The sequence below is a fragment of the Balaenoptera borealis genome (genome assembly GCF_965194805.1).
Source record: "Balaenoptera borealis genome assembly, chromosome: 16".
NCBI classification, from domain to species: Eukaryota; Metazoa; Chordata; class Mammalia; order Artiodactyla; family Balaenopteridae; genus Balaenoptera; species Balaenoptera borealis.
The window spans coordinates 60245522-60265876 of NC_138872.1; the positions used below are offsets into that span (position 1 = coordinate 60245522).

The following is a 20355-nucleotide window of genomic DNA, read 5'->3' on the forward strand; positions in this document are numbered from 1 at the left end:
GTATAAACATCTCAAATGCCCACCTCTGCCACAGTCCATGTGGGCAGTGTTTTTCTAACATAGACGTGGTTCTTTTCCACTGAGATTTCTCTCCCGCTCATAGAGGGTTGTGCCCAAGGTGAAAATGCAGCATTTCACAAACTGTGAGGTTTGAGGAGTTAGTAGGTGGTCAGTGTACATAAATATATTAAAGGCTTGAGGAGCCCTGGGGAGGAGGGGGAGGGAGAGGGAACTTTCCTAATGTTGATTAGCGCCACCGTTTCCTAAACACATTTAACTCTACTCTCTCGTCCCTGTCTGAGAGCCGTTTGTCATCCCCGGGAATACAGTGTGGGAAGTACACTGTAAGAAAATATCTTCTCCTTATACCCCTATTTTATCGAAAGCAAAGATTCTCTTCCTCAGATCTGTCGCTGTGCAGTGCCTTCATGTGTACCACCTTCATATGTACCGCCCATGTTACTCATTCCTTAGTATTTGTCTTTCAGTCCACTCACTTTTGAAAGCCTTCACATTTCTTTCCAAAGGATTCTTTATATCACTGCCATTAATGGAAAATCGGTTTTTAAAAAATATACTGGAAGAAATGCTTAAGTGTTAAAATAGAAAAAGTTTTGTGAACCCCTTAAATGATCTCGGGCCTGTACCATGTTTGGGAGATTCTGTTTTAGTTCATTCTCTTGGCGTTTTTTCTCCTTTCATTGAACTGCGAGGGGGTTGGATCCCACTGCCCTTCAGAGTGGAAAGAACTGGATGGTTACTAAAGAGGCGGCGGGGAGGGCGTTTCTGCAGGTTTATCTTCCCTAGTGGGGTTGGACTCCCACGTGGTTGCCTGGGCCACGAAATAAAGACTGGACCCCATCCCCATCCCCCCTCGCCCCATGGCTTTCTCATCTTCAGCCTCGTAAAGCAGTCGCTGAGGGCATCCCCCATCCACATCCTCCTTTGAGGCAGATGTGGAAATTGCAGCTGAAAGGCTAAATCCCTGGGGAGAGCCCAGCTGTTGACAGATGGACCACCGACTGCTCTCAGAGGGTGAGATGTCCGCCAGCTGCACCTGGAGCACCAGTGACCGCCCTCAGGGTGAAGGTGGAGGAACTGGTTGAACCCTCAGGACCCCTGAGTGGCCCATTTCATTAGATGGTCTGAGCACTGACAGTTCCTTTTCAACAAAGCACCCCTTCCCCCAGCTTTTCTAGATGGTTTTCCAGATGGAGTGTTAGGATTTGATTAAAAGACTCTGTTGGTTGCAGAAAGAGCCAGGTGTCATGGGTGATCACCTGGGCTGTGTACGCGGAGAGCCGGGGAGGGGGACACCGCATGAAATGGAGAAGAGAGAGTTGCCCGAAGATCCGGCTCACGGGGCTGCAGCCATCTGTGCCGCCTCCCGCAGAGGTCTCATCCTCCCAGGCTCGCTTACTCGCAAGCAGCCAGTGTAGACGGGGTGGAGGTGGGTGGTGCCGCCCCCCAGAGGGGAGCAGGCGGAGGGGGGCCCTGCCCCATAGCAGCCTCGTCGCCCCTCTTAGCATTTTCTTTTAAGTGTACAATTTTAAAAGACTAGGCAATGAAAGTGTTCTTTTATTTTCAAACATTATTTTGTTATGGACAATTAGAGAACATAGCTGAACAAGAGCAACCAAAAAAATTAAAAGTCAGAGCCCTGTGACTTCACTCAGAGATGAGTCTGGTCAGTCCCACCTGTGTGCGTAGCCTCCCGGGCTCTGTGGCTCTCAGTTTACCACACGTGTGTACACACACACACACACACACACACACACACACACACACACACACACACACACACACACACACACACACACACACACACACACACACACACACACACACACACACACACACACACACACACACACACACACACACGCCTGTGGTGGGTGCTGATGCGTCAGGGCCCTGGGCAGGGTTTGGTCCGCTCCGCTCACCTTGCCCCTCGCCTGTTCAGACCGACGGGCACCGTGATGTGACCTGTGCTGGGTTGAAGACCCCTGCTGGGATGAGCCTCAGCCACAGTCCCGATCTCGTTCGCACACTCGGAGGGTTTCTGAGGCCTTTCACAGTTAGGATGTGCTTAGCTATTGACCCATCCTGTTGTATCATGAGGTGGCAAATAAAATGGCATTCTTATTTGATCATCAGGAATGGTACATTCTGTATGGTTCCTCTATCTACAAATTAAAGTCCTGTTGCTGGTTGCAAATTAGTTGTTCAGAGCCTGGGAATTATTTTCTTGGGCCATTAACATGTTATGTTTTTAAAAAATACCTTTTGGTGGAACAAGAACTCTCTGGTTGGCCACAGCTCCCACCCCGTAGACCCTCTTGTCTTATGCCTGGTTTGCGTAACTCATGGTCCTCGTCTGTCTGCCTGCTCTGCTCATCTGAGTCTGTATCCCATCTGCAGATTGGTATGACCATCAGTTAAAATACCAGGTGGATAGAACTACACACACGATGTGACCGTGTCGGAGTCCTGGATTTGCCATCAGACTGTAGTTACGGAAGATGTAATCATTGGGGGAGGCTGGGCCGAGGGTATACAGGACCTCTCAGTAATATCTTTCCAACTTTCTGTATCTATAATTACTTCAAAATAAAAATTAAAATGTAAAAGACCTCATCTTGCCTGGGGTCAGGAGCTAGCTGCCTCTTTGGGGCGGTCAGTGTACCCTCCAGGTGTTTGCGGTTGAGTCAGGAGCAGTTCTACTGACCTGAAAGTTCATTTCCCACAAAAGGCAAACAAGTTCATTGGCGCAGAGTTGGCCGAGATGAATTTTTATGGTTCCTAAAGGTGTCCGTCCGTGGTATATTCTCCACGACATCTCATCATTTTGTTGGAAGTTGGATTTGTATTAAAGTTTTTGGTCTTTATCTGTTAGGTCTGATATTTAGAGAGTCGTAAGATGCTCTTAAAAGATGACTCCCAACCAGAAGAAAAGCAGCCACTTGAATATCTTAGTGCTGGCTACAGAGTTGAAGATGAACTAGGCCGCTGAGGGTGGGCCTGGATGGTGTGAGCAAACGAGCTGAGACCTGGCAGCCGGACACGGACACGACCCACCTGTCAGTCTGCCTGAATGAGCCTGCCTCTTCTGCCTCTTGGACAACGTTCTGCATGAACCGTTGTTAAATTAGGCCGCATAGAAATGTGCATCAGTTGCTTTCTCTCCCTTGTTTTAAGGTAATATGTGCCTGGAATTCACATGTGGGGATTAGGAGTAGGCTGGGAAGAATGACAAGATCCGGCTGAGGGGATCCAAGAAAACCACCTGTACCAGCATGCCCATCGGGGAGTGTTTTCCCTCCCACAAACCTTCTCAAGACATGTTAGTTGTTTAGCTTCAGACGTTCACTCTTCGTATCACAGAGAAAGTGCGGCCACGGATAGAAACATCTGTGACAGGCTGTCTAGGAGGAGGGCGATAATTAAGGGACTCCATGTTTTACTTTCTCTCAAGCTTCTGAGATGAATGCACAGATCTCAGGCGACACCTAAGTATACGGTAGTGTCTGCAGTTGGTACTTATGTTCTTTCTGACAAATACAGGGCAGAAAAGCAAAATACAAACAAAGTGCTGTCTCTGTGGGCTGAGGTACAGTCATATGCATCGAAGACAGACAGAACCTGTGATGGGCAGTCTGCAGTTTTTCCACTGAGCAAATGTGTGGCATATTCGTACCAAGGAATGGCATCTCCATCCATAAATAGATGGAGTCAGAAGCTTACCCTGGTGAATTGTTAAATGAGACAAGCCGTAGCAGAAAAATTTATAATAGGGTCTGGCTTCATAAAGTAAACTCTGTTTAAGTGTATCAGGTTTGTAGTGACTATGTGAGCATGGAGGAGGGGTGAAATGTGTGTACCAGGTTTTTAACGTTGGTTACCATGGGGAAGGATGAGTGTGACAGTAAACAAAGGAAAAAAGACTTCAAACAAAAAAATTTAGAAGAGTGTGAAAGGTGTTTCATCTGTGAATAATTATATACAGTGTGTGTCTGTGTGTGTGTGCATGCCTAGAGAGAGAGCTGATAGGACAGATAGAAAAATGATAGTGGGGTTTATTTCAAGGTGTTGAATTTTTAGTGGATTTTTTACATTTCTTCTTAAATGTGTTCTGATTGTTTGAGTATTTTGCAATGAGCGTTTTATTTTTTATAATCATAAAAGACACCCAGTCTTAAAGCTCTTTTCTTTGTGAGGAAATATTCCAACATGTGTAAGAGCACGCAGGCTCCAGACCTTGTTGGGGGAGGAGCAGGAACAGGAGATGTGGAAGAGGCACCTGTCTCTGGGGTAGCCAGTGAGAAACCAGTTCTGAATCCCAAAAGAGACAGAGAAGAGCTCTTCTGGGCCTCGGAGGCAGAGAGACTTGGGCTTGTGTCTGGGCCGTGTGCCTTACGTATGACCTTGGCATTGGCCATGTGACCTTTACCATGCCCCAGTTCCTCTCCTGCAAAATGAGGAGAATTCTACAGGGTTATTATGCCTGACATATCCTTAGGTACTTAACATTATTCAGTGTTACCATCGAATGAAGAATGGGTGAATGAATACACGTGTGCTTGATTCAGTGAGGTCACATATGTAAAGTCTGAGCTATGTGGGTAAACACTCAACAAATGGTAGTTTTCTCTCTGACCCTCATGTCCTGTTCCTCAGCCGGGGTACCTGGGGAGTGAATTTAGTAGCGTGGGGTCTTGTCATCGCCTGAGTTCCACGTTTCATTCTGCAGTCTTACATGGGGTGCCGCTGGAGTTGGTCAGCCGGTTCTCCTCATTATACCTCACTTTCCTCATCTGTAAAGTGTGTGTTGTGATAATATATATCTTGGAAGGATTAAATGAGATACATAAAGACTTCACGTGATGCCTGGCAAGTAGGAAGTTTTCAATACATGTAGTAGTTAATAAAAATACTGAGTGTTCCCCCAAGTAAACAGTACCTAGTATGTGCTTCTGTAAATGGAGAGAATACTACAGGGTGCCTGGCACAGAATAGGCACCTAACAGATTGATTCAAATAGCCTGAGGGCAACACATGTCAGCATCCTGAATCTGTGGGCACCGCAACCAATTAATGCTTATTTCCATCACGAATGAACAGTTCTCGAAGGCATTCTGCAAACGTGCCTTTGCTAACATAGTCTTTTCCAGCCATGATCTCTAAAACAGAGAATATATTAATATTTATAAGATGCACATTGTGTATTTTTCTTTACACAGATTCTCCTCCTTCCTTGGGTCTAAGTTGCCAATTTTTAAATATATTTTTCTAACATTCTTGTACCTGCAGAGAAAACGAGGTGCTCAAAGTCCAACTGAAGAAATACGTAGGAGCTGTCCAGATGCTGAAAAGAGAAGGTCAAACAGCTGAAGGTGAGGGGCAGACGGAGCCTGGGTGGGGAGGGGGCTACACCTTTTCATCTTCATCGCCCCTGTGCCTGGCATAGCAGACACTCAGCATGGGATGAGTGCATGTGCAGATGAATTAGAAGAACGGGCCTGGTTAGGGTTCCAGAAAATCAATTAAATGGAAAACCCTGCTCTGTATTCTTGCTAAAATGCATAATATTATAAGACTTACTTGCCAGATTATTAGCAATACTTGTATCAATTTGTGTACTTAGGGAGTTTTATGTCTAGAGTCTTGAAACATTTGCAAGGTAGTGAACCTTCAGCACGATTAAGTCACATCAGGCCAGGGGTGAAAGCAACAGAACGCCAGAGTGGCGGAGAATCAGAGCTATGGAGTTTGGCTGACCAGGCTCCAACCCCAGCTCTGGTTAAATTTCTTAATCTCTGTGTACCTCAGTTTTCTCATCTGTAGAATGGGGTTAGTTGACAGTGCCTACCTCATGAGGCAGTCCATGTAGACATCTTAGCATAATGCCTACATAAAGTGAGTACTGAGTAGATTTTAGCTATTATTATTAATACTCTTAATCAGAAATACAGGTAGATAGAAAAATGATCGTTTGACCAAGATCTCACTAAATAAAGTGGTGCTATATGCTTCCTCCCTGTGCAGTTTTCCTGCACTTTAACTGTCATGACTCTACTAAAATGTTTCTCAGGTCAGCCTGAAGAAGGGATAGTTAATTAACTTTGGCTCAAGGGTCTTGCAACCTTCGACCAACTGACCATTACAAGATTTTCTTAAAAATGAGCTCTCAGAGCGTGGACATTTTAACAGAGGGGTGGATGTGCCACGCTCACAGGTCTTGGGAGTCAAGCAGACCTGGATTTGACTTCAGGTGCGCCCTCCATGACTTGACCTCCTGGAGTTACTTTGCCATCTGGAAGAGGAACCGCCACACCAATGTAAGAGGAAATCACACCAATGTCACGAGGGCTGTTGTGGGGATTTTTCCGAAACAATGACTGCAGAGCTTCTAGTATGGCACCCGGTGTATAGTTGGTGCTCAGTCAATGGTAGTTATTTTTCTGTGTCAGAGAGAGAGAGATAAGATTGGAGTCTGGATTTGGCTTGCGTAGCAATATCATAAAGACTTGAATTTTCTTTGGAGCTTTTGTACTTGATCAGGTTCAACATGTTGATTTTTTTTTTTTTGGATAACATACCTCGCCTCATTCCTGCTTGGTCTGTAACAGTTACCAGTCTGGGGGTTACTATTGCAGAGTTAATCGTGTCTTGCTGTGAGGGCTCATCACCCTTTTCATACAGATACTGCTCGTGTGTCCCGGAACCCATCTCATTACGTGGAGTTATGTCTGCCCTGGCCTTCTGCCTTTTCACTTCTTCTCATCTTTGTTCCCCCAGCACCTGGCTTTTACAGTCATTCATTCCATTCACTATATGTTTCGAATGAATAGTATATGTTTAGCCCTTTATCCTTTCCAAGCAAGTTCAAGTATATTCACCTTTGATTGAGTAACACTGTGATGAGTAGGTATTTTCCCTCTATTTAAAAAAAATTCATTATTGGAGGCTCAGGAGAGCTTAAGGGGGCTTGTCCATGGATCTGGGGTGGAAATGAACTTGGGTCATTTTCCTCCAAATCCCTCTTCTTTGCCTTATGAAGTTCTTAAACTAGTGTGCAGAGGCCTTTCCTGGGGCACCTATTAAATATGCTTCTTCTCAGGAGATCTGGGTTGAGGCTCTAGATTCACACGTCTAGATGCGTGACTCTCTTGCAGCTGATCCGTGGACCTCGCCATCATCTTTTGAGAAATCTACTCTCTACCCACACAGAGCTTTGATTTGATGCAGTAAGAAAATTAAACCAGGGGGTATGGGGAAGCACCACTGGGCTTGCGTTTGGTTTAAAAAACACAATACTATAAAGTACATTTCTGAGTAGGAGCATTTTTGGAGTGAGTCCCCCCAAAACGGGTACACAGAACCTACAGCGTACAGAATGGTTTCTCACGGCAGCCAGAGTCCCTTTTCCTAAGACCCAGCCTGAATGCTCTGAGCCAAAGCTAGGTATGAGATAGCCCTTAAATGGAACAGAGCAGAGATAATGAAGCACATTTTGCTATTTCTTTGCTGTCCCTTACCCCTCCGTTTCTTACTGGGTCGTTTAAGACCATCTACCTTATCTGTGAGTCATCCTTAGTGGGAGGTCTTTATGAAAGCCCTCAGATGCAGGCACATACTGACCGATGCCCTGCGTTTGCTTGTTTGTTTAAGTCCTGCAGTTTATTCCTTCTTCCACTTAAGTAATATTCGTGAGCACCAGCTGTATGCCAGGCACTAGGAAGCAGCCTCATTAAAAGGCATGCTTTCAAAAACTGCACTCTGGCCTTTCCAGAGCTTTTACCTAATTTTTAAGTGTGTCATCTACTACTCAAAGGAATTGGGACTCATTCCTCAACCCCAGCCAGATGCTGACTCAGTTTGTTGAAGACTATTGAGTATGTGCCCTGGCCAGGTTGGGGTGCCTTGGGGTGCCCTTGTCAGGCTTTGGTAGCTGGGGATGTCCTGGCCAGGCTAGGGGGGGCTTGGGGTTTCTGGGGAGTTGGCGGAGCAGGGGCAGGGAGAGGTTGGAGAGGGCGAGTCCTTTCTTCCTGATCCATGATTTCCTTGGCTCCTGATGTCAGGTGGACATAGAGATGTGTACTAGCTTCCCAAATTCTAGCTGGGAATTCAGGATGCATTTTCCACAAAAGAAACCTTTCAGTTTGAGGATATAAAGATTCTTCTGTCTTTTGGACGACAAATGGTTTATGAAACTGAGCTCATCAGTAGGGAAAAGAGTGAAAAGTCATTTAAGCCCCAAATGCCTTCAGGGTTGAATAGATGGCTGAGGGCTATATTGGGATCATTATAGTCATAGTTGTTGTGGGAAGTGCCTTCAGGATTAAGGAAAAAAAATCAACTTAAAATGGACCTTTAGAATAGATTGTTGACAAACTTTAAGAGGTTAGTAGGTAACTTTGTTTCAGTTCTGAGGTTATAATTAATCATGGCTATTCTTTCCCCCCAAATTCTCTATGAAACACCGATGTAGGAATCAGACAAAAAGTGATCAAAATAACATTTTTATTACTGTCAGTTGATTGGAAACTCCAGCTTGACCCGAAGCCAGACTCACACTCCCCAGTACATTGCCTCCCAGGTGTAGACCTAGGGACCCCCACTGTGAGGCATCGTTGGATCTGCAGAATTACACTCACCCAGTGGGGACCAAGAGGGAAGACAGTCCCTGGAGGTGTTTCCCTTTTTAATACATCATCTCCATTTGATTGAGGATCTCACCAGTGAGGTAGGAGGTGGGGAGTGAGGCCCAGAGCGTATTATGACGGATGTCACCCCATGGAAACATGGCCCAAGGTGGGGGCCCTTCGCTGAGAGCTGTGATGACCGCAGCTTCTGGTGCCTCCTGAGGGAGAGGCCAGGGCAGTGGGGCTGGGGCAGGAGTGTGGGTCAGTGAGTGGGCACCTCCTCCATTACACCTGTCCATCTGGAGAAAGGCTGTGTCAGTGGAAGGAAGGCTTATTTCACCCGTAGCTGCGACCGTTCTCCAAGGGGGTCACTTCATCCTAGTCCCTGTACATGTCCCCGTGAGAAAGGTAGTCACGGCCAAACCGTTTGGGAAACACTGTGCATTCTGCATTCTTCTTGCACGTCCTGATGGATGTTAGTGAATGAATGACTTCTGTGCCAAAGACACTGAGCACTGCCCGGGGCTGCTGACTTAGAGGCCATGTAACTTTCTGTGCCTCAATTTCTTCCTCTGTAAAACAGGAATTGTAATAGTACCTTCCTCACAGGGTTCTGGGGGAAGATGAGATAGATTAGTATATGGAAAGCATTTAGAATAATGTCTGATATGTAGTAGCCACTCAATAAATGTTATTATTATTATTACTACTATTTTTACTATCTCACTTTACCTCTCATGGCCCCTTGGAACAATTGTAAAATTAAGATTTATTAAAATAGTATATACTTCATAGGTTGTTGTTGTGAGGATTAGCTGTTAAGAGATGTAATTCAGATAACATACTGGGATCTAGAAAATGCTGTGGTGGACAGAATGTTGGTCCTCCAAAGATGTCCATGTCCTGATCCCCAGAATCTGTGACTATACCCCCTTACATGGCAAAAGGGACTTTTCGGATGTGATTAATTTAAGGATCTTGACATGGAGAGATTATCCTGGTTTACCCACATGGCCCCAGTGTAATCACAAGGGCCCTTATAAGAGAAAGGCAGGAGGGTTGGAGACGGAGAAGGAGTGACAACAGGAGCAGAGGTAGGAGAGATGCACTTTGAAGATAAAGGACGGGCCACAAGCCAGGGAATGCGGGCATCCTCCAGGAACTGGAAAAGACAAGGAAACAGGTTCTCCCCTACAGCCTCTAGAAGGAATGCAGTCCTGCTGACACCTTGAGTCTAGCTTATAGGACCCATTTGAGCCTTCTGACCCCCTGAACTTCAAGATAGTAAATTTGTGTTATTTTAAGCCACTAAGTTTGTGGTAACTTGGTACAGCAGCCATAGGGAGCTCATATAAATATTCAATTAAGTTGAGGTATTGCCTTAATCATTGATGGACATGGGGATCATCTAATCATCTTATGGAGCTTGTGGTGGGAGGTTGATGTCTTAAAGGTTGGTTTTCTTGGTCAAAGGTCACCTGGTGGACAAACTTGGGACCTCAAGGGAGAGCTGTGGTCTTTGATTTGCAGCCACATCTGGGACAGGAAAGCCCACCACCCCTCTGCCACACCCCTTTGTGCAAGGTGTGTTTGGCCAAGACAGGGAAGTCCTTGTCCCAGGCCACACTCACCCCACCTGGGGGTCACTCGTGTCAGCCCTGGTGGATGATTCCTGTCACCAGCCAGCTCTGGACATTGGAGACGAAGCCTCCAGAGCTGTAGGGTTGTGGCCTTACTGTCCGGTGGACCCTAGGTGTTACTCTTTGGGTGTGGTCATTGTTGCATGTGCAGCTGGGGAGTCTGGGTTCTCTGAGTGTCCCGCGGCGGGGGTGGGGCTATTCTCATGAATGCTTTGCTGCATGTTGGGCTTCTCCCAGGCTCTCCCAAGGAGCATTTGCCTGTGAGTTGGAGCTTGCTCTCTGTATTAAGGAAAAGGTTCTCCTACCAGGGGCAGCCGAACGTGGGATTCCGGAAGTGCATGAGTCTGCCCTCGTCACACGGCTCGGGTTGCCTCTCCCGTCTGCCTGTGCACGGTGGACATCTGCGGCCTCGCGGTGTCAGGTCCCACGTGCTCCAGTTTTCATCAGACCAGCGTCCTCGCTCAGGGTCAGCCCAGTGAGGTAGGTGAGGCTCTACCCTCCGTTCTGCACTTGACCTCAGCTGACTGGTTCCAGCTGGGTCTCAGGACTCTACTAGGCTGTCAAGAGTTCTTTCTTTCCTGTTGGGCCTGGAAGGCTGGGGCCACTGTGGTTACCTTGTCTCCAGGTGGAGCCTGGGCGTGAAGCCGTCACACGGAGAGAGAAGCTGGGCCGAGAGGCAGAGAGGAATCGGGGGCCGATTGTGTCCTTCGAGCCCCTGAATCCGGCAGTGCCTGATGTGACTCTTCAGCCCTAAACGTACTGTTAACAAGAGCAGTAATTCACCAACCTCCCCTGCCCCTGTTTTCGAGCTTGAGTTGGGTTTCCATAGCTTGTATGCTCCACGGCAAAAAATTAGCTCTTTACTGGGTGCAGGGTCCATTCCGTCTTCATGAAGCACTGTTATTTCTCTGGAGTCTTTCCCAGTCCACAGTGTCTGTCTCCGTGGTGTGAGGCCCTTCCTCCCGCTGCCCTCCGTCTCACTAGGTCCACTCCACTGGCATCACCTGTCCTGGCCACCGCAGTCCTGTTCCGTGGTGATGGATTTTAACACTGCAAGTGCTTGTCGGCATTGCCATTTAATTCATCTGCCGTAGGCTCAGGGGCAGAGGGAGAAGAAATGGCCTGTTGCTGGTGGCAATCAGAGTAATCGGCAGCGAGGGTAGGAGATCCAGTGGGAGGAACTTGACAGATGAGGGACGCTTGGGAACAATTTCAAAAGTTTACTCTAAGAAACAAAAGAAATAAAACAAAAAAAGGAAGTCATCAGCCTCTCTCCCGTGTCATGTCTCTGCCTGCGTGTGGCATGCCCACTGATGCCCGCTCCACTGCTGCATGTGCTTCATGCCCTCCCCGGGGTCTCAGTTTCCGTGGGCTCCCAGAAAGTGGGGTGGGACAGTTGAGAAGCCTAATTCTGTGAAGATGGACGGTCATGGGCGAGAGGATTCCTGGAGCTGGCATGTTTCAAGGGTGCGTGCGGTGCTGTGTACCCTTTTATCCTTCAGCCTCAATCACTGCAGGTGTTGGCGCCTCCCCTTGGGTGGCCGCATGTTCTTGCCCCCTGTGTGCACAGAGGTGGAGATGTCTTTGTTTGAGGCAGGCTGCTTTGGTTGCGAGGAAAGCAAGGTCATGAGTCTTGTGTGTATGTGTCTGTGTCTGGTTCTAGTGGGATAAGCGTGGGGCCTCGTGGAAACGCTGATAAGATCTCATCACTCTGCTGTTTAAAACTCAGTCCAGACTTTCTGACCATGGCTTGCGGTACTTGGTGTGATCTGGCTCTTCCCTACTTTCCAGCCCCACCCCCCCTCACCCTCTTGTTCCCTCTCTCGGCCCCGGCCACACTGGGCTTGACTAAGTAATACATCAGGGCCTTTGCACTTGCTGTCCTTCTGCTGGAAAGCTTCTCCCTCAATCTCTGAATGGCTGATTCTGCCTTGTCAGGCCGTTTCTGTTCAGATGTCACCTCCTCTGACCTCCCTGCCTCTCCTTCCTTCTTTGTTCCGTTAGTTCCTTTATCTTCATCACAGCGCCTTTACCAGTACCTCACAGTATCTGGTGGTTTGTTGCCTTCCTTGTTCGCTGTCTGTGTTCCACCCTGCAGTGCACAGTCCACAGGAGCAGGGGCCTTGCCTGTTGTTCTTCCCTGCTGTGTTCACGGTGCCTGGCACAGTGCTTGAACCAAGGGATGTGCGCCATAAAGATTTATAACACGAATGAACAGAAATCCAAGAGGAGCTATTGTAGGGCCTGGCCTCCTGGCATTTAGGTGATTGAAAACCCACGGCAGCCAGGGAGAGCTCAGCAGTGGGCGAGGTCACGGGTCTTCATTCTAGGGCTACAGATAACGTGCTGTACCCTGTGTAACCACTTCCTTCAGTTGTGCCTCTAACCAGATTCTTCTGATCATATATAGTTTTGGCTCCTTGTGACTACAGTTAGCACATGACTTTGACTCTTCCAGGGTTTCATCATTCAGAGCTCTTTTGATTCCAAGAGTCATAAAGTCCAATTCAATCTGTTTTAAATGAAAACAATGCAAGTCCAGGAGTGCCTGTCTTCAGGAATGGCTTGATCCAGGGGCTCAAACAGTATCATTAGGAGGTTTTTTTGTTTTTGATTTTTTTCATTTCTCAACTCTGTCTCCCTTCCCCCTCGCCCCCAAATATTGGCAGTGTGGTGCTGGTGAATGTTTAACAGCTAGCTCTCTAAGGGAAGAAGGCTCTGATTTAAAGTGCTTGCTGATGTCCATGGTGGTGGTGCTCCATTGTGGCTGATTGCAAGCTGTCAACACGATGTCACTGAATGCAGAGTTGGGAAGAGGTACATGCACCGGGCTCCTGTGAGCTGGTGTGCCCCAGCTTTACACCCGCCCCCCTTCATGTGTTGGGTCCATTTTCAGGCAGGTGTTCCTATGCTGGCAGAAAGCGGCCAGCAGCTCTTGGTTTAATCTTCCCAGCAACCCAACTGAAGAGAGAGCTCTTCCCCACTAGTTTCCTTATAAACCACTCTCCCATCTTCCCCCACGAGGAGCAGTGCTCCTCAATCTTGGCTCCATATTCAGTCACCTGGGGAGTTTAAAAAAATCCCAGTGCTTGGCCACTTGGAACCACTGCCTTCAAATTGATGAAGTGATGTGTGCTAATGTGCTTCAAATGTGTCAGTTACTCCTTGATTCTTGGCCTGTGGTAGATATCTTGAATCTCACTGACACAGGAAATTAATCGTTACAGTCATCCACCTCTAAAGTGGATGAGCCAAAATTCCTACCCAGATGTATGCCAAGTCCATGCTTCCCCCAGCGCCCTAAGTTGATTCTCCCGGAAATGTTCTAGGTGATAAGATACGCTGCATCACTCTGGGCCTCAGAGGTGGTGTGTGACAGGTGGCCGAGAGGTGCTTGTCTGTAGGGGCAGCCTCTGCCTGGGATGCCTGGCTTGATTGGTTAGACTCTGCCCCTTAACTTTATCCTGAGAAAAACCCACTCTATGCCCCTGTCTTCAGTGGGTGACCAAAACCCGGTCATGGACCACATGGGGAGCCGGGCCAGAGCATGAGGTGCTTGGAACTGGACATCAGCTGGGGACAAACAGAAGCGCTGGCTCACCACCTCTCAGTAGCAGTGGTGTGTGTGGACCAGGCGTCCTGTAGACATTTTCTTCTTCCTCAGTGAAGGCTCCTCCTTCCACGGTAAAGAGAAGCCTTTGCCTTGAGAAGGAGCACGGAGAAGGCGATAGCAGGGCTTGGAGGCAAAAGGCAGGCACACATTTTCCCGTTGGGGGGAATCTGGGTTGAACCTCAGCCCTATCATCTAACCAGCTCCGAAGTCTTGGAATGAGTTTTAATCTTAGAGCTTCAGTGTTTTTATTTGAACAGAGAGATAATAGTGTTGACTTCCTAGCATTATTTGAAGTATAAAAGAGATGACATATGTGAGGTACCAGGCATTTGTTGACATTGTTGGATTGGAGATGCATTTTGAAGGGCGTCCAGGCTGTGGAAGGTCAGGGACCGTTAGCAGAACACCTGTACATTAATTTCTGAAAGTGGGTGAATAATTATGGTGATAATTGTAGAGTAAACCTCTTTGAAAGCTTTGTAGTCCATTAGGCTGGTAGAACAATATTTGTGTGATTAGCCAGTTTCCTGACCTTTAAATAAAAATCCGAACAGGTAGCCCCAGTACCTGGCCCTTGCTAAGCACTCGGTACTGCCAGCACCAGGAAGGTGCTCCAGGGACAGTGGCCAAAGCTTTGATATTTTAAAATCAGGGCTTGCTGGAGAAGTCCAGGGAGTAATGTACCCATCACCCAATGTACTCACCACCCAGGTATAACAGATAGATTTCCATATTGATTGCAGATTAATGAAAAGACTTAAAAGTTGCAAGTGCAGTTGAGGGTGTCCTTACTGACTGCATGCACAGATGTTTCCAGATTAATTCTGATGGCCCAGCTTGGGTGGCAGGCCTCACTTAAACGAATTCTGGGGACTTGGGTGGCATGGGCGGCGGGGAGGGTTAGAACTCTGATAGGCCTAGCCATGGTCACATGCCCTTTCCTGGAAGGGAGGGCATAAGGTGGGAGCAGCCCCATCCAAACATTCTGAATTGAGAGTGCCGAGGGGCAGGCCCCCAGAAATAAGGGATGAATTCTGACAAGAGAGGATTTTGGGAGCAAAAACAGATGATCTTGCATCTGGAGTGATGTGGGAAATGGGGGTAATGCCAAAATTTTTATGTAGGAGGGGTTTGGTGGTTTTGTTGGAAAGGGGGTTTGGAGGCATTGTTTTGCTCTGTCTTATTGAATTTGTATGTTTCCTTGGGATAGTGTATCAGGTAGAACTAGATTTGGCTGCATAAAAAAAAGAAACCTAAACAACACTGACTTCCATAAAATTTTTCTCTTATCCCACACAAGTCTAGAAGTAAGTAGTCTAGTCCAAGGCTAGTGTGATGATTCCATAGCGGTTGGGAACTCAGGCTGCTGTTTTCTTTTTGCTCTACCATCCTCAGTACATGGCTTTTTATCTTCATGATTGCCTCATGGTATCTATCAATGTATTATGGCTAGTGCTCCAGCCATCACATCTGTATCTCAGGCAGATAGATGCAGAAGTGGGAAGGGAAGAGAGTGCATTTCACAGCTGAATTCTATAAGGATTTCAAACTTTAAGGATCATAAGCTATCTTTAAGCAGCTTTCGCCCCAAATGACTTCTGCTTAATGCTGTTGGGCCTCCCCTAATTGTGGGGAAAGCTGGGAAACATGCTTGCTTAACTGGCACATAGGGAAGGAGGGACAGTGGATATCGGGTAGGCAGCCCGCGGTCCTTGCCCCAGGTGGCGTTGAGGAAGGTGAGGCTGATGACAGTTCTGCTGGGGTGGGTGGAGGAGGATGTTTCTGAAGCACCCCCATGCCACCCCTTAGTGCCATCACTACTGGGAAAAGCTTCCTCAACGATACAGGGTCATAGCTGCAAGAGGATCCATTCCCTGCTTCTAGAAGTGGCCCATGTCTCTCTGGAGACCTCCATACGAGATAATGTTTTATTTGCTCCACCTGATTTTATCCCCTGCAGGATGCTTTCCTCTCGTAAATCATTGCAAAAACAATTGCCTGAAAACACCAAGTGTCGATTCATGATTTATGTTCGTTTCCTTTTTATTGTTCGGTAGAAAACACTGGCCCAGAAACAGAACAGGAGTACTTGGAGTGCTTCAGCTCCCTCCTTAGAGGACTAGGCCAGACATAACACTTATCGTTGTCATTGTGACTTTTTAGGGCTGTCTCGGCGTTGTGATTCTCATCCTGCAGTTTTTCAATCAGTGTCTCCTTTGGTGTTCAGCTCCTCCCCTTCCTGGAAGCTGACAGGTGGCTTGTTTTGTTAAATGCCACTTTGGTTCTGAAAACTGCTCTGTTTTAAGTTTCTAATTACAGTTTTCATCAGGCAACTGGTCATTTTGCTTGGCTTGAGTGGGTAATGATGCTTCTACCTCGGCAGAGAGTGACTTGTCTAAATGTTTTCTTTTTTCTTGGACTGAATAGAAAAATAGACATCCTAGAAAGAGATAAAGCCCACCTCTTGGTCTGGGGTTATTTCACTGGTTTATGGCCTCAATTTCATTCTTTGCGTTTCAGGAGAAATACACTCCTTCCTCACCCCTCTCTGCGGAATGCCTTCTCACCCTGGTACCTTCTGTTCATTCAATATAGAATATTCCTTCTTCCTTCCCAGGATACCTCCTAGTCACAGATATCATTGCTCCAGGAAGCCTAAATGATGTCCTCACCATCATTTCCCCTAGTTGGTCACTCCCAGATCTGTAGTACTGCTGCCTAATTTGTGCTTTAAAATTTTAATTTCTTCCTTTCTTTAGTGACATATTCCATAAACATTTACCAGGATATAAGCTCTGTGACAGTGGGGACTGACTTGGTTTTGATACTGTTGTGCACTCAGCTTCTGAAACAGTTTCCATACCCCTGGTAAGTGATCAGTAGATGTTTGATGAGTGATGGACTGACTGACTTACTGAGTTTAAATGCTAATAATAACTCGTGTGGGTTAAGCACCATATGCCAGGTCCTGTGCTAACTGCTTAAGAGGCCACCTTCCTGTGAGGTGGGTACTCTATATCATCCTCACTTTGCAGGTGGGGAAACTGAGGTCAAGAAAGGTCAGAGAGAGAGTATAGGGGAGTCAAACTGTCTACATTAAAGTCCTTCCCATGTACTGTGTTAGATTGTTGTTATTACCACCGTCATGGTCAAGTGCTCTGCCCAAGGCACACAGCTGGTGGGTGGGGGGCCGGATCACTGAGGCCCCGAAACAGAAGTGAATGACACACAGTGTCTGCCCCTCTGGAGGTCACAGATGGGCGTGAGTGGGTGGGTCCAGTAACCTGGGCTCTAGGAGAGGGGGGTGCCTGGTCTTTCCAGTCCCAGTTTTCTCCCAGGCAGCTAAGTTGGTGGGCAGAGCAGGCGAGGATGTGGATGCTGAGCCATGTGATGTGCTGCTTGGATGCCCTTGACCTGAGTTCCTGGGAGGCATTCTGGGTCCGTGCTGTGCTCCCCATTACCTTTCCATTTCTGACTTAGAGTCTGTTTCTGAGGCCCAGCCCCTCCAAAACAAAACAAAACAAAACAAAACAAAAAAACCAAAAAAAAAAAAAAAACCCTCCTCTACCAGGTGGAGCCAATTAGGCCAAGCTCGGCTCTACCTTTAATTACTTTTGCCCTCATTTGCATCTGGTTTGTCTCATTATAATGCCATTAGCAGGGTGGCAACCAGGAATGGTGCACACACAGTTTTGAGGCCTTGCTTCTGTGGTCTTGGCTTCCTTCTGAGTAAAATGAAGGATATGGAATAGACACAAGCACACATATACCCCTGGGCCAGAAGCAGCCTGCTGAACTCACCAGGCTTGCCTGAAAATTGTCTTTAGCAACTTGATTGTGGAATAACAATTTGTGTTTTCTTTCCTTGTTAAAAAATGAAGCCATATTCATTATAGAGAACTTAAAAAGAGAGACAAGCAAAAAAGGAGAAAATAAAAATCACACATCCTCAAGCGTTGTTAATATTTTGGAGTATATCCTTCCAGATGGGTATAGCGCTATGCACTGTGAACGCTCTTGGGATAAACACATCTTGCCTGAAAAGTCTGGGCATCCCTTACCCCCCTAATTGACACAGGGACTTCATGGGCTAAGAAGAAAACTGATGGCATTAAAAAAAAACACACCAATAACAAATAATTGGTAGGGATTTTAACAGTAAAATCAGGCAGTGATATAAAATGACTGTAAATTATGCCAAGATCCTGTCAGTAACCAGTCACATGTGTGCCAAGATGACAGGAAGTGGGGTTTGATGGGCATGCAAGCTGGTTACTGCTGTCTTGCCTCCTTCCTTACCTCTTTTCCAGAGGAAAGCAGGACAACATTCATGAAGGCTGCCCATCGTGCGTTAGAGCATGAAGGTGTCGTCCATGGGTTTGTCCCAGAAGGTTCTAGCTCTGCCCCTTGCCAGCAATGTTACCTTGGGCAGATAACCTGGCCTTTTTTGTGTGTTTTATCTTTTTCCTTTCTGTATGTTTATTTTTTGGATAGTTTCTGTTGCTAAGCCTTGAAGTACACTAATCTTTCTTCTGCATTTAGCTCATGACACTTCACGGTGGCCGTACCTGGTTGCAAGGGATGCTGGGAAACATAGTCTCTTCGTTTTGTGCCCAGACGTCCAAGTGCCCAGCAAATATTGGTGTTTTTCTTACGACAGAAGAAACACTGGCTATTAGGGGATACTTGCCATTTTTGCCACACATGTGAATTAATTGCTACTCTGCCTTTGATGAGCAGGTGGGCGCAAAGTGCTAGCTTTCTGGGCAATGGCAGTAATGGGGTCAGTTTCAGTGGCGAAATGGCGAGAGGTAAAATGTGAAAGATGGTCTCCGCTCAGCACTTGGAAGCTCTCCCCCTGTTTGGGTGAAACAGGGGTCATCCTCCTCTTCATGTTTCAGAAGTAAGGTAGCCAGTTGCTTTGTGTCACATGCCTATTTCCCCTGTGAATCGAGGGTGCCCTCATGGCATGAAGGATTAGATTTACCATGATCGTACTGATCAGCTAGGTCAGCGCCAAGAGAATTTGATGAAACTAGAATTGAGACCCAGGTCCAAATCTTGGCTTAATGCTCTTCATGTTATTTCCAGATGGCATAAACTCACCTGCGCCATCTGTGAGGCACGGGTAGTAACTAACTGGCTCAGTTAACAGTGGATCCCAGGTTCAGGAGATCGAGTTTTAAACTGCTCTTTCTACATCGTTTAGTCTCCCATAGGGAGAGGAAAATCAACTTTACAGTATTTTCTTGGTTTCCCATGACTTATCATACTTTCTACCTTCCTTGGATAATTTCTATCTGGAGAGTACGACAGTTGGCATTCAATTAAATATGAATTATAGAAGGTCTCTTCTGTTACTTGCAACGATAAAAAATATTGGTTTAATATATTAGAATTGATGTCAGTGAAAGCAATCACTTCATAGCTTGTTTTTCATACATTGTTTTTTTATAATTGAGTATTTTATTGGAATTTAAAAAATGAGTTCTATGTATTTTTTTTAATAACAATCCCAATAATACAGAGACGTATAAAGGAGTTAATCTCCCTTAATGCTCCCCACGTTAGAAAACCAGGGTAAATTGATATATGTGAACTTAGGCAAATCTGTATTCTGCAAACGTAAGTATACCTGTTCTACCTATTCCATTTTTTTCCCCTCAAAAATGGGATTACAGTCTCTATCAGGGGTTGGCAAACCATGGCCCATGGGCATGCCATTGGTTTTTGTAAATAAAGTTTTATTGGAACACAGCCACATCCATTTGTTATGTATTGTCTGTGTGCTTTATCTATACAATGGAGGAGTTGAGTGGTTCCAACAGAGACACATGGCCTGAAAAACTGAAAACCACCTAGCCCTTTAAAGAAAGTTTGCTGACCCCCAATCTGACCTACTTTGGCTTTCTCAGGTAACAGCATATCACTGAACAGTCATGAATCTTCCTCCAGATCAATAGATACAGATCTAAGTCATTCTTTTTAATATCTGCATATCAGAGTTGATCATGTGACTGTCCTGTGATTGTTAAAATCATTCCCTCATAGATGGTATTTAGTTTGATTCCAGGTTTTTGCCATCACAGTGTTTCATAAACCCCTATATACATGTATTCTTATATCCTGGGCCGCTTCATTTACGTGGGAAAGATTTACAGAAGTACGGTCGCTGAGGGAAAGCATGGGTTCTGTGCCCATCAGTTGCCTTTTAGTTTGAAACCAACATGTCATGTCATCAAATGTTCTCCCTGATCTGACACCATTTTTTGGGGATCTGACATCTTTTTTTGGGATCTGACATTTTTTAAAAAAGTGATTTTCAATCCCTTTTGACTCTGGCTCACAGTAAGAAATAGGCTTTTGAAGCACACACTTTCAAGTATGTATGTAATTGAGACACAACCTTCCTGGAATAATACTTAACCTTTACTACGGGCAAAACATTCTCATGTTT

General features: G+C 46.3%; 1 protein-coding gene across 16 annotated transcripts in view; it reads left to right on the top strand.

The window, feature by feature from the left end:
- Positions 1-20355, top strand: part of SNX29 (sorting nexin 29) — a 557079-nt gene that overhangs the window by 200852 nt on the left and 335872 nt on the right. For all 16 annotated transcript variants that reach the window (XR_014235418.1, XR_014235419.1, XR_014235420.1 and 13 more), the window contains one exon: positions 5311-5393. Coding sequence is in view for 9 of the 16 variants with exons in the window: in XM_082359262.1 (XP_082215388.1) it covers positions 5311-5393 (83 nt within the window). In the remaining 7 variants the exon portion in view is untranslated. The remainder of the gene's footprint in view (positions 1-5310; positions 5394-20355) is intronic.